Source organism: Lupinus angustifolius, chromosome LG06, assembly GCF_001865875.1.
Source record: "Lupinus angustifolius cultivar Tanjil chromosome LG06, LupAngTanjil_v1.0, whole genome shotgun sequence".
Lineage (NCBI taxonomy): Eukaryota > Viridiplantae > Streptophyta > Magnoliopsida > Fabales > Fabaceae > Lupinus > Lupinus angustifolius.
In genome coordinates, this window is record NC_032014.1 from 13,272,236 (window position 1) to 13,286,513 (window position 14,278).

The 14,278-nt window shown below is 32.9% G+C and overlaps 2 protein-coding genes across 2 annotated transcripts; both read left to right on the plus strand.

Annotated features, from left to right (window-relative positions):
• LOC109349966 (tetraspanin-10) lies at positions 631-4,539 on the plus strand. Its single transcript, XM_019591051.1, has 11 exons — positions 631-787; positions 1,541-1,653; positions 1,771-1,825; positions 1,964-2,019; positions 2,942-2,989; positions 3,275-3,323; positions 3,410-3,493; positions 3,584-3,651; positions 3,783-3,908; positions 4,002-4,077; positions 4,282-4,539. Exons 1-11 carry the CDS (start codon positions 734-736, stop codon positions 4,345-4,347), a joined length of 795 nt encoding a protein of 264 aa, XP_019446596.1. The 5' UTR covers positions 631-733; the 3' UTR covers positions 4,348-4,539.
• LOC109349967 (probable DEAD-box ATP-dependent RNA helicase 48) lies at positions 7,630-12,333 on the plus strand. Its single transcript, XM_019591052.1, has 10 exons — positions 7,630-8,593; positions 8,988-9,094; positions 9,442-9,497; positions 9,581-9,805; positions 9,976-10,182; positions 10,300-10,386; positions 10,592-10,687; positions 10,772-10,987; positions 11,465-11,647; positions 11,878-12,333. The coding sequence occupies exons 1-10, from the start codon at positions 7,707-7,709 to the stop codon at positions 12,106-12,108; spliced, it is 2,295 nt and encodes a 764-aa protein (XP_019446597.1). The 5' UTR covers positions 7,630-7,706; the 3' UTR covers positions 12,109-12,333.

The window sequence follows — 14,278 nt, forward strand, 5'->3', positions numbered from 1 at the left end:
ATTGAAAAGGTAACTTTAAAAACAAAAAAACATAATAAGTTTTTAAGGGAGGTTAATCATTAATAAATTATTTTAAAGGGCAGAATAAGTAATATTGCATTTGACAATGATATATTTAAAATGTAGTACTCTTCTATCATTATTTAAGAAGGCAAAATAAGTATTTTTGCATTGGCCAATGGTATATTTAAAATGTCTAGAATATTAACTTGTTTGTTTTATATTTTTAAAAGTGTCATTATGGTATTGTTAACAAGAAATCTATTTTTTTAATACCTTATCTAATCCTTATTACAAGACATTATGTAAAAGTTTTTTATAGTCTTATAAGGTACTTTATATTTTCTATGCATCATTTATTAGTATTTTTATTCCTTTTATTAAATAAGATTAACACTATCACTTAACACTATCATTTAAGAAGCAATATTTAATAAGATTAAAATTAAATTTTATAGCCTATTTAAAATATCTAGGAAAAAAACTATATTTTTTGGTATGTTAAATTTAGGTTAAAATATAAATAATATTCTATTTAATCAATCAATTATTATGAACCCAAAGTCTTACCAATCAAAAGGTTGGTTTCTGAAAGGACAAACGCATTTATGATTTATCTAATGAAAACAAAATATCATTTTTTTCTCATAAATAAACATTAAAGCTCAGAATTTGTTTCTGACATCTCGAATTCTCTCTCTGTTGCTGTTCTAACAGGGAAAAGTGTGAGGAAATGGGAGTAGGAACTAGCACCTTTGTTACAAGATGGATCAACTTTCTTACAATGGTAATTAATGTCTTCATTTTCATTGAATCTTTTATTATCTTTCAATTTCTTCAAAGCTTGATACTTTATGCTTTCAAGTTCAAATCTTTGCCAATCATGTCTTTGATGTGTGGAATGCATGTTTATGAATTTCAAAACTAAAAATGAATCAATTATTTTTTGGGTTTGTTCCATTTTGTTCTTCCTCTTTCGTTATGTTCTGCGTTTTCTGTCTTGTGTTGAAGTTATATATGCTGGTGTTCTTGCAAACCCAGTTTCTGTTTTCACTTAAACTTGCTCCAAGCTTCAGCTTTTAGTAGCTAGCTTAAGCTTTTTGGAAAAAAATTAAGCTTCGGCTTTGCATACCCAGCTTTTGTGTACTTCAAGTTTATGGAAAAAATGAAGCTAGTTTTTGTGTGTGTGTAAAAGGGTGAAAATATTGGCACCATGATTCAAAATATGTATTCTTTATTTTGTTTGTTAATGTTCTTTCCGTTTCTGTCTGTGTTGTGCTTTGTTGCAAACTGTTACATAGACGAACTCCAAGTCTAAAAAAAGTGGAGGGCTATGTTTGGCAATTGACGATTAAAGTAAAACTTTATCGAATTTCTATTACAGGATTCAACAACGTGATAATGTTAATTAAATGGTTTGTCTAGAAACATAATTTACAATAGAATATTATGATGTCGTTCGTTCGCTCTATGTAGTAGGGAAATGTTTGGTTGTTGTTATTAATGTTGTTGATGCTCTTTTCATGTTCTGCTTGTGCAGCTTTTAGCCATTGCTGTGATAATATTTGGAGTATGGATTAGCACTCAGCATGACGGCTGCAGAAAGTCTCTCACAGTTCCTTTAATAAGCCTCGGAGCAGTTATTTTCTTAATGTATGGCATCCATGTTGCATTTTTATGACTTTGGACCCTTCGTTTCTTTTCTTTGAATCTTTTCTGCTATTGTGTATTCTTCAATGAGTTTTCTCTTCTTTTTTTTATGTTGTACAGATCCATAGTTGGTTTTTTAGGTGCATTGAAGAACAGCTCCATACTGTTATGGATTGTATCCTTATTGGCTAAATATTTAAGATGGTTACAGAGATATATAGTTGTGCCACCTTTCATTTTTCTCTTTTAATCCAAACCCGGAACAATTTAACATAAAATAATTTGGATGTCCTCCTTGACCTTGCACTTGTAGTATCTGATCATGTTGTTCATCGTCTTGGTTGGGATATTGGTCTTCACGGTAATGGTGTAAGTACGCAAATCCATTGACATTTGACAATTTTATTGATTTCTTCTATTTTTTTGTTACAAGTTAGTCTTTGCTATGGGATTTGTGAGTATTGTTACAAAAGAAGTCTGCGAGAGTCTAGCTCAGAATTTATAGCTTTGTGACAAATTTTGCAATGGCTCTTCTGCAACAATAACATGTCTTAGTATATTTGTATTTTGACATTTCTTTGCTAATTGGCCTGTTCATCATTTAAGCCAACTATGGTTTATATGGGTGGTCCATATTACCTATATTCAAAACGAGTCCTCTTTTTCCGCAACGGGTACTTACTATTTTATAATTTATCTGAGTTCAGTACCATTTGCAGTTACTAATTTCAAATTAGTAGGAAACTAGTGTAAACCTGTAAAGTTCGGACAACCAATTATATGTATAATGTATTTTGATATTATAACTGAAATACATAGTAACAGGTACTATGACAAGTTAAAAAACTGATGTTCAAGTTTCCACATGATGAGTTGTATCAGATATTTTAATTTCAATTTGAGTTGATATCCTAGTTGGCTTGTTCCTCTCAATAACATAAGTTACATTCTAAAATAAGTATTCATATTCAATGTGCCCTGTTTTGGAAGTCTATGAGATTTCATCACATTCTATCGAAACTGATGTCCTAAGTTATTTACTAAAATGCAAGGGAGAAATGTGCTCAGAACCTGAAGCCATAATGAGCATGAAAATAAATGCATGTATTATGATTTTTCCATTAAGTTTCAAACTACTGAAGAAAATATATGTATTACACTTTTCTTAATCTAGAAATTTTGTTTTAATGTCAACGGCAACATGCTAGATAAAAAGGGTTACCATATTAATTACTATTGTTTTGATCATCCAATCAATTGACTTATTTGTAATTTTTTGTCATTGTGTCAGATTCATTGTGACTAACAATGGATTAGGTCATACGGTGAAAGGCTTGAGGTAAGGTTTTAAGCATTTTATTTTTCTAGACACTATTGTGGTCCTTCATATTTGACGTGGTTATGCCAATTGATATTATATGTAATGGATCACACTACATATAATAGTTTCCTATAAGAGGAATGAATGATCCGTATATGAATTAGTTTTTTCATTTTGTTTTCCGGGAGATTTATGTATAAGTTTATTTATGCTCTTTTCTTACTTCAGTTCTTGACAACAATACAACGTGGCATAGCTACAACAGCTTTGGCTTGATGAATGATAGCGTTTTTGTCTGGTTAGGTACAAGGAATACCAACTTCAAGATTATAGCTCTTGGTTTATCAAAGAGGTAAGGTTTTTTTATCAACATAGAGAACTTATGATGCGCAATAGCACTTGAGCTGGATTGGTTTGATATTCTTCGTGCTGTTTTAGTTAAATAATTCTCGTAACTGGGAGAGACTGAGGGGTTGTCTTGTCAAAGCTGAACACTGCAATAACCTATCCAAAAAATACAAGGTTAGCAGCCTATGCATCACTGAATTGAATTATTTGTTATCTTCGCAAAAAATTGTGATTTATGCTCTTTCCGAACTCCATTTCATGCAGACTCTTACACAATATAAATCAGCTAAACTGACCCCGATTGAGGCTGGCTGCTGCCGACCACCATCCCAGTAGGTTTTGTTATATTCTCTACCATGGATTTCATTGTTTATAACAGTAACTTTGCGTGTAATTTGTTTTTTAGATTAAAAAATAGCGCTCATTACTTATGTCTTATATCCTGGGATTTTATGCAACTCAGATGTGGATATCCTGCTGTAAATGCATCCTACTATGATTTGACCTTTCATCCAGTTAGCTCCAACATTGACTGCAAGCGGTACAAAAATTCTCGGGCTACAAAATGCTATGATTGTGATTCTTGCAAGTAAGCATCTCCAGCCGATACTCCATGTTCTCTCGTTCTCTAGATGTTTAATTTCTCACATCATCATTGTGTTTTCCTCAATGTTATTTCCAGGGCTGGCGTTGCAAAATACATGAAAACCGAGTGGAGAGTGGCTGCAATATTCAATGTTGTTTTATTTGTTATCTTGGTAAGACATTCTTGCTTTATTTGTCAGATTACTACAATAGGGGACATGTTTCATTTTGTGTTTCAAGAAACAATAGAAATTTTACTAGCATAATATGGTAAATACTTAGTCTTAGAATAAGGCCCTTAGATCATGTATAACATTTTCAAGATTTGCATTGTTCAATGCCTTAATTCAACTTATCTTTGTTTTGTGGTATGGCAGTGTATTATATACTTTGTTGGATGCTGTGCGAGACGAAATGCTGCTAGGAGCCGTTCCAAGTGTTGAACAGATTGAAGGGAACCTATATGGATCCATTAAATGTTTATTGAAACTTGTAGAGGGAAATAGTATTGAATGTCTGCAGTTAGAGATTTATGTTTTGGATCCCTGGTAATGATTTTGTTGTATTTTTCTAAGCATTGGATATGACTGGAGTTGTTCATATCTTCAATGTTATTATTTGATGTGCATATAAAATTGAAACTTAGTTAGTTATATGACATCAAAGGAATTGTCAACCCAAGACACATTGAACGCTAAGGCTTTAGTAATAATAAAAAAAGCGGTCTGGTGCACGAGACTACTACTTAGTGAGTTAGTGGGAATGGGAGGTGTATGAAATATGGTTGGGGATATGTTAAATCACTTTTAAGTAACATCAGAATAAAACAAAGAAAACAGGGAAACAAGTGCACATGAAGCTACAGTAGTGGCATCAGGGATGAGAAAATGACTGGTGCTAACAGGAGAGTGATTCCAAACACATTTAAGTAATGTGTCCCTCTCGATGCCTATATAAAATAAAATAAAAATAGTAACGTCTGTTGGGTCATTGTTAGTTTCTTAATCAAAATAAAGTTTTAATAACATTTAAGTTGAAATTTTTTTATCCATTTTTAGAATTGCTTCACCTTAAATTTCAAATGACAATAAAATGTTTTCATAACTAAGTTTTTTTGGTTATAAAATTATACTATCCCATCTACGGTTGTATTATCCTAAGTCCCCAACTGCGACCATCACACTTGACTACCATAAGTATCATGATCTCTCCAATAATTACCATTCCTACCATCACCTTGATGACCACTACTATCATTACTACTATTCCCACTACCACTTGTTACTTTTTTATAAGTAAATGTTAATATGTTAGTATTTTATTGTGGGTTAAATTCGAACTTAATTCTTTTGCTCAATTCCTTAATTTTGTCACCCTGACCATCTAATTGTTACCACCATCAATTAACATGACAACATCGTTGTCGCCAACTGAACAATGGCAACCACGGACGTAAAAGGGTGCTACAACACAATGATATAGAGTATCATGTGGCAACATGATGGTTAAAAAGTACACATAGATTGTTTTGTCCCTCAAATTTCATGTCTATTTTAATTGAAATTATAAACAACTTGTACCCTAAAATTCTATTCATCTATCTAAACACAATTTTGTTTTTTAATATATGTATGTGTGTCTTAGATGTCAATTTGGTGATTAGATTTACTTTTGCACCCAAAACCTATGCAAGATTGTACTTTTATCTAGGACATAGAAATATTATTTCTATACTTTATCCTTCTTAAGTTAAGACTTCCATCCTACTAGATCGAGAGATCTAAAATAATCTACAAATCGTCCTAAGTACAACTTTTCTTATAAAGAATCATTATCATCATCTTGGTGTCAAAATAAATTCACAACATGGTTCAATGTTCCAAGGGATGTAACAAAGCAAAAGCTCATAAAATGCAGAGTGGCCCATCATTATTCTAATCCAGTCTAAATAACATGGAAGATGTCGTTGAATTTTGATAGTCTTATATTGTAATGAAGGTTATATTGTCACGGATAGGGTTCTCTACTATAAAGACATGCAATAAATCATTCTTACTCTATGTTGTTAATGTGAATAACCAAATGTCTCATTTGAAGGGGTATAAATGTCTCATATTTTGAAGGCTAAAGTACTTTTTATCAATTTATTTTACTTTTAGGTTTTTATTTGATCCATCAATAAAAATATCAATTTAATCCTCTATTATTTTAGTATTTGTCAATTTTACCTTTTCCTCACAATATTGTTGGGTTTTCATGAAGGTTATATACTTTTTGTTATTTTATGTTACTTTTGAAATGGAGGATATACTAAATTATCGTCCAAATTTATTTCTAGTCATCAGAAATTTGATTCCATTAGAGCAGTGAGAATGATAAATGAGGGAATAAAATAGAGAAATAAAAGAGTTATAAAAATGTTCGTTTTTTTATATAAAACCTAGTTTTTTGATGAATGGAAAATTTATGAACATATCCTAGTAGAAATAAAATATTATTACATTTTAAAAATAAAAAAATATTAAAATAGAATGGAGAAAGTACAATCATATAGCTCAACCAATTACCAATAAGATATCAGACAAAAAAATATATATAATGAGGGAAATGGTAAGAGTTTGATATATTATCATTATAAGTTTATTTTTAAATTATTATTAATTCTTAAATAAATATAATATAAATAAATTATGAATTATGTATTGAGTATGTATAAATCTTTATAATGAAAATATATAGATGTTACAATGATAAGATAGTAATTTACGGCTGTAAAACTAATTAGATAAAATAAAAACTTAAGTAGAAGACATGTTATAGTCGTAGACAAGTGTGTTTCAATTTTAATTAAAATTAATTTTTTAATATGTTATCATAATTGTATTGGTTGTCTCTACATACATTTCTATCCAAGTCTTTCTTATTAAATAATTATATATCATATCATATATTAGAACAAATACCAATAAAATGTTGGCTAGTAATGTAAGGCCATGTTAGATCGGATGACCAAAATGTCAATAATTTGATTCCTGTGAGCGATCTTTATTGGAAGAGAAAGTATAAATGATACCTTTCACAATACCAAAAAAAAGTATATTAAAACAAATGTAATATTCAATTATTAAGATAAATAATAGAGTAAATTACACTGACACCCATGAGTTTTAGTGAAATTACACAAATCATCCTTCACTTTTCTACACCTACAAACCTCCCATAGTTTTTTATACTTTGATTACACTGACCACCCCTGTATAAGAAATAAGTGTAATCCTTTAAACAAAAAATGTGATAAATGCAATTAAGTTAAACAAAACATAATATATTGTGTAGACAAGTCTAAATAATATACAAATCAATGTATCTGTATTATTTTTTGTTACAAAATGCATCAATAATTCTAAAGAAATATTGTTTAAGTCGCTGTTATAATATAGTGTAACGAACCAAAAATAATAAAGAAATATTGACCCATATATTATTTGGATGTGTTTCCACATTATATCATGTTTTGTTTAACTTAATTGCATTAATCACATTTCTTGTTTAAAAGATTACACTTATTTCTTATGCAGTGGTGGTCAATATAATAAAAGTTTAAAAACTACAAGAGATTTGTATAGATGTAGAAAAACGAGAGATAATTTATTAATTTCACTAAAATTCAGATATTAGTACAGGGTAACCATTTTGTAATTTTATTTCCGGTTTATCTATCTAGTTTATAGAATGCATAAACCCTCACTCCTCCTTTAAACCGTAAACCCTTGTTTGTTGCTCCTTTTCACTCTGCTGAGCTATGTGGTCGTCAATCATAATTTCACAACGGCGTAGAACATTCCAGAACCTTCTATTCTCCTTCACCCTCATCCGAAACATGGGTGGAGGACCACGCACTTTCCCCGGCGGAGTAACCAAATGGAAATGGAAGCGAATGCACGAAAAACGTGCCCGAGACAAAGAACGAAGACTCCTCGACCAAGAGAAACAGCTTTACGAAGCTCGTATTCGTTCTCACGTTCGATCCAATCTCTCACCACCGCAATCGCCGCCTCACCACCTTTCTTCCTCCGCCGCTGCCCCCACTCACGGCCCTATGTCCCCTCACGACCATGTCAAGGCTCTTGCTGATCGATTCATGAAGGAAGGTGCTGAAGATCTCTGGAATAACGATGACGGTCCGGTGAATTCACTGTCTACGGTCACGCCTCCTCCTCTGCGAGGTGTGAGTAGTACGCGCCACGGTTCTATTTCATCGCCGGTGGATTTGAGGAAACTGATTCAGGAAGGTTCGAACTCGAATTCCATAAATTCGATGAATTCGTTGAATTCGAGTGGTAATTATAGGCAGACTAGGGGTTTTTCGGTGGTTAGGGATGTGAGGAGTAAGAGAGTTGTGCCAGGTGCGAAGAAGAGATTTTGGAGAAATGATACCGATACCGATACAGATAGCGAGATTGAGAGTGAAGGTGAAGAAAGTGAGAGGGATTTGAAGAAGATGGGAAGTAGTGCTGCTTTGGGGAAATATGATGTGAAGAGGGAGAGGAGAGTGATACCAAAGTCATATGATGAAGAGAGTGATTTTAAGGAGAAGGTTGAGTTGATTAAGTATGAACTTAACAAAAGGAAATTAGAACAGAGTGAAGAGCGAAAGCATGAAGAAGAAACCGTCTTGACTCAGAAAAGGTACTCCTCCTTACTATAAGTGTTTTTTTGGTTTGGTATCATGGAAATTGGTTAATGTGTTGTTCATAAATTGAGGCTTCATTTGGATTATGGAAATTGTTGGAATGAAGTGAAATAGAATAGAAATGATATTAGGTTCCATTTAAATTGTTTAAATAGTTTGCATACCTAGGCGAGGGGAACACTTGTGTAGATTATCTGGCCAACAGGAGCTTCATTCCATCATCGAATATCTAAAAGATGGCATGATAACCTTGTTCCATTTAAGTTGATGTTAATTTATAGAATGTGGAATGGTGGTAATAAAGGGATAGATGGATGTACATGATATGATTTCTTATTTTTGTGCAACTATAGTGTTGAAATTCGTAATTTCAATGTTTTGTTTTCATAGATTCGATGAGTGCGGTATATCACCATTGACAGTAAAGGCACTTTCTTCGGCTTCTTATATTCATATGACCCAGGTACAAGAAGCTAGCCTTCCTATTTGCCTTGAAGGTATGTTCCCTATTTCTTTCGATTGGGATTTTTTTATCACTAATGCTGCAATCCAATTTTCTTTGTCATCATTTTATTAGTATAATTATTTTTACTGCTTGTTAATCTTACAAATAACTGACCCCACCTAGTGGGCTAAGGCTTGGTTGTTGTTGTTGCTTGTCAATCGTACAAATGTGTTTACTTTAAAAGTTATTGCACCATAATTCTCCATCTCAATTTGCTTCTTAAGTTTTGGGGGTACAGTTTCTCTAGAAGATTGCTTATTGTTAAGTTTCTCCTGTTTGTCTAATACGAGCATGAGTATTACGTTTTATTTTGATATTTTTAATTCTGTTGCAATGCAGGTAAGGATGTTTTGGTCAAAGCTAAAACTGGCACTGGAAAAAGTGCAGCATTTTTGGTACACCCTAATTCTTCTATTTTCTTTTTAACATACTGCATCATATTTTGTTTTTTTATATCACTTATATTGAGTGCAAACAGCTTCCTGCTATTGAAACAGTTCTGAAAGCTATGAGTAGCAAAACATCTCCACGTGTGCCTCCAATACTTGTTCTTATCCTCTGCTCTACTAGAGAGCTTGCGAGTCAAATTGCTGCGGAAGCAAAGGTCTTGCTCAAATATCATGATGGCATTGGGGTACAAACTCTAGTAGGAGGTGTACGATTTAAACTCGACCAAAAGCGCCTTGAGTCAGATCCATGCCAGGTTGTTATAGCTAAAATTCTTGTTTTACATAGTGTATGCCTACACCAAGACCCAAGTGTAGAACTAGTGTTTTTTTGGTGGGTAGAGGGAGGAAAATATGTTTCTGATCATGTTCTGTAAAATTTTGATGTGAAGCCTTATGGTTTTTGTATGTATTTTAAATTTTGCAGATACTTGTTGCTACTCCTGGTAGGTTGCTAGATCATATTGAGAACAAATCTGGAATATCCTTGCGATTAATGGGCTTGCAGATGCTTGTACTAGATGAAGCTGATCATTTACTGGACCTGGGGTTTCGGAAGGATATAGAAAAAATTGTTGATTGTTTGCCCCGTCAAAGGCAATCCTTGTTGTTTTCTGCAACCATGCCGAAGGAGGTTAGGTTAGGTTTTTTATAGTTAATTTTTAACCTCAGGTTTTTATGCGCATGTTTATGTTGCTTTAGACCTTTAGTATTCAGTCGACAATGTAAGTGATGTTTTACAAATATGCAGGTCCGTCGTGTATCTCAGCTTGTTTTGAGAAGAGAACACACATATGTTGATACAGTTGGGATGGGTTGTGTGGAAACTCCTCTGAAGGCAAGTACATTAACTGTTGTCGTACTCTAAGAACTGCAAAGAGTAGATGTCATCTTCTCTCAACTCTTCTAAATCGTTACACTGCATATTTTTTGTTCAATTATACTATTATTCTCATGTATTTCTTTTAAACTGAGATTCTTTTAATGATTATCAAAATTACCCATTTATAGGCATTAACGCCTATTTTGATTTGTTTTCACAGGTAAAGCAATCTTACCTTATTGCTCCACATGAATCACATTTTCAACTAGTGTACCACATTCTGAAGGAGCATATCATGCAAACACCTGATTATAAGGTTGATACATTCGCTGTTTCAGAGTTTGAAATTTTGAATAGATATGTCATATAATTTATGGTTTTGACTGGTAGATTTTTACAGGTTATTGTTTTCTGTATAACTGGGATGGTGACATCACTCACGCATAAACTTCTCCGGGAGATGAAAATGAATGTTAGGGAGATACATTCTCGAAAACCTCAGAGCTATCGGACTCGCATATCAGACGAGTTCAAGGAATCCAAACAACTGATTCTTGTATCATCTGATGTTTCATCACGTGGAATGCATTATCCTGATGTTACTTTAGTCATACAAGTATGTATCGTTTGATGTGTTTGAAATCATTTTTTGTAGTTGGGATGTGTTCCCTGGAAATTCTCAGTTTTTTATTAGATTTGTTGAGTTTCTTTTTTCAAGGATTTTTCTTACGAAATTATAAAGTAAGAATGAATTTTTTATTTTTAAAATACTTACAAAGGTAGCCATTAATTTAATTGTGAACCACTTAGTTTCCCTCTAATTAGGCTAGTTTAATATTTTTAGCTGTTTAATTTTACACTTTTAGAGGGTGGGCCTTGTCGCAACAGGAAAGATTGTTGCCTTATAATGTGAAGGTTACAGGTTCAAATCCTGGAAGAAACAATATCTTCATGTAGGGTTAAGTTTGCATACATTTATTTTTCCTCTCCAAACCTCCACCAAGTGAAAGTCTTGTGCACCGGACCGCTTTTTTTGTGTATAGTTTATACCTCTATTTCACTTTTTAATAATTGGATATTGTGTGGGTTCCAGGTAGGGATGCCTATTGACCGTGAACAATATATACATCGTCTTGGAAGAACAGGACGAGAAGGCAAAGAAGGGGAAGGCATATTGTTGATTGCTCCATGGGAAGAGTATTTTTTACATGAGATCAAGGACCTCCCTCTGGAGAAATTCAATTTTCCAGATATAGATCCACAGACAAATATTAAGGTACACATCTTGCCCATTCATGTATTGGTGTATATACACTATTTGATGTATACCCTATGTTACCCTCTGTAAATAGTTTATTTATATCCTCTTCCACTTATGTAACTTGTGGATAAAGAGAGTAGAAGTGGCTTAGTGATATACCACATTTATTTTGTGCATGGTTTAGCTATAACATACTGTTTTGAATATACATAGAGCTCTTATCTATGGTTTATTTAAAATTGCAGGTTGAGGATTCAATGGCAAAGATTGATAGTGATATCAAAGAAGCAGCTTATCATTCTTGGCTCGGTTATTATAACTCAATCAGGGAAATTGGGAGGGAGAAGAGCACTGTATCTGATCTGGCAAACCGATTTTCCGAATCAATTGGTTTACAGAGGCCTCCTGCTCTCTTCCGAAAAACTGCACTAAAGATGGGTTTGAAAGACATTCCTGGCATTAGAATTCGTAGGTAACTTTGCAGTGGCATGGAGGGAAATGTTAAGGAATGATTTTAGGACTCCAGGGCGTTGGGTTCATCATTTCACGAACATTTTTTAGTCCTGAAGATGTGACAATTAATGTGTAACACATAGGAAACAATTTAGACTCTTGTCATCCTTGCTGATTAAAAAAAAACATGTATTTATGTTTATCGCAAAAGAAATTCCATATCTTCGAGTACAATGAATGTTTTGATGGTGCGTTACTCCAAATTTTATCCGACACATTTTAAGATTTCCTAACAATTTTTCAAACAGGCTAGAACATGATGTTTTATTTCAACGTTGGATGCCCTTTTGTGTAGACCTTCCATGCCTTTGGTTTGGCGCGCATTTCACAAAGTTTAGGAGAGGCTTGAGCCTCAGTTCCTCGAGCGCAAGGAAGATTTGTGTCGTATTAAAGTTGCTTGTAACACTGGAAGGGTAAAATACATAGGAATCTTATGCTAAAAACATCGGTAATATATAGATCTTTTTAGTATTTTGCATTTTGGTCAAATTTCAACATGTTGGTGCAGCGGAAGCAATTGTTGTGCAGTATTTGCTACAAGCAATCAAATAAAGACATTGAATAAATAAAAGAGAAGAAACAAGACAATTTGTTAACGGGATTCGGTCAATTGTGTCTACATCCTTTGAAGTATTGATCGGTTATCAATATATTATTATAGAATAAGTATTACAAATCTTAGCAAACTCATGAGCCCACCTGCCCATGAGGATGTTTCTATTTGGTGCTTATATATAATGCATAGTATAACAAGGAGCTTGAATCTAATATATAACTTTGATTACTCTATTTTGTTCCAATACTAGACAATGTAAGACCAATACAATAACATTTCAAATATCCCAGCACAAGAGGTTATTACGTTTTCCAACCTGGATTATGTGGTAGCTTGGTATGTTCTTATTATAATCTAACCGGAAGAGGCATGAATTATTCAATCGGTAGCTATTTAGTGAGTGGATGAGGTTAGCTCTCTTGCACATTAACAATTTTAATCTAATTAAGTAGGCAGATTTTTTGTATTAGCTTTAGTAATAAGGTTTGCAGTTCATGTATATATTTAGTATATGATTATTTCAGGTTATTTTATTAACAAATCAAATATATTTGTAAGTACTTTTTATGGGCAAGGCAAGTGGTAACACTCTATCAAACGTTCAACACATCTACATAAGTGGAATTCAATTTTTTTGATTAAGTTAGAACAAGTATTGGACAAATGATCTGCGTTTGATGAATTCCAATTTATACTTTCCAATTCCAACCTCGAATTCATCCCCAAACTCAAAGGGGGCGACCTATGATTTTTGGAGGTCATGTTCTTGCGAAGAATTCATAGCATAGTTTGATTTATTTTATTTGCATTGTTATTAATAAATGAGAATTTAATTCTCATGTAGTCTTAGGATTTATGTTTATTTTTCATTCAAGTATTTTAGTATTTAATTTGATGTATTTTGGGATTGGGAAATTATTTATTTCCTTGTAATTTGGCATAGTAGTGGTGAATTGGTGTAACAAAACAATGTAACAATTTCAGAACCAACTTGTGGCTATACTTAAGGGATGAAGAGAAGATGATCAAGTCCACTCAAGCAAAGAAATTCTATGATTAATTCGGCCAAATTAATTAGAGGAATTTTCAAGGCTAATTCAAATTCAAATCGTCAACAACTCAATCCAACCGAAATTGATCAGATCAAATTAGATTAGGCTTGTTAGGATTATGTTAGTTAGGATTTTATCTTCAAATTTCAATTTGTTAAATTAGATCTTATCTTTATCTTTTCAGCAAGGCAAATCTGCCTATTTATAATTTTGATTTTATCTTCAAATTTCAATTTGTTAAATTAGATCTTATCTTTATCTTTTCAGCAAGGCAAATCTGTCTGTTTATAATTTTGTTTATTCATTAATAAAAAAAAGTTGAATTTGAGTTAAACCTTTGTGTTTTTGTTTAGTTGAGAGTTCTCCTAAACCTAGGTTGGTTGTGGTCACCATACTTGTTCTTATCAAGCATCCTTGCCTGTGGCGAACTCCATAGCTTATCAAGCTTCCATGCTTGTGGCGCTTCTCCCCTTCCATTCTTTTCCACCTTCAACCTTAACCTACAACTCATACAACCTGCCTCAC

Coding starts and splice junctions, on each gene's coding strand:
- LOC109349966 (XM_019591051.1), top strand. CDS start 734: ATGGGAGTAGGAACTAGCACCTTTGTTACAAGATGGATCAACTTTCTT. Junction 1,654..1,770: donor GGAGCAGTTATTTTCTTAAT/GTATGGCATCCA, acceptor TATGTTGTACAG/ATCCATAGTTGGTTTTTTAG. Junction 4,078..4,281: donor TTGTTTTATTTGTTATCTTG/GTAAGACATTCT, acceptor GTGGTATGGCAG/TGTATTATATACTTTGTTGG.
- LOC109349967 (XM_019591052.1), top strand. CDS start 7,707: ATGTGGTCGTCAATCATAATTTCACAACGGCGTAGAACATTCCAGAAC. Junction 9,806..9,975: donor TTGAGTCAGATCCATGCCAG/GTTGTTATAGCT, acceptor TAAATTTTGCAG/ATACTTGTTGCTACTCCTGG. Junction 10,688..10,771: donor TGCAAACACCTGATTATAAG/GTTGATACATTC, acceptor AGATTTTTACAG/GTTATTGTTTTCTGTATAAC.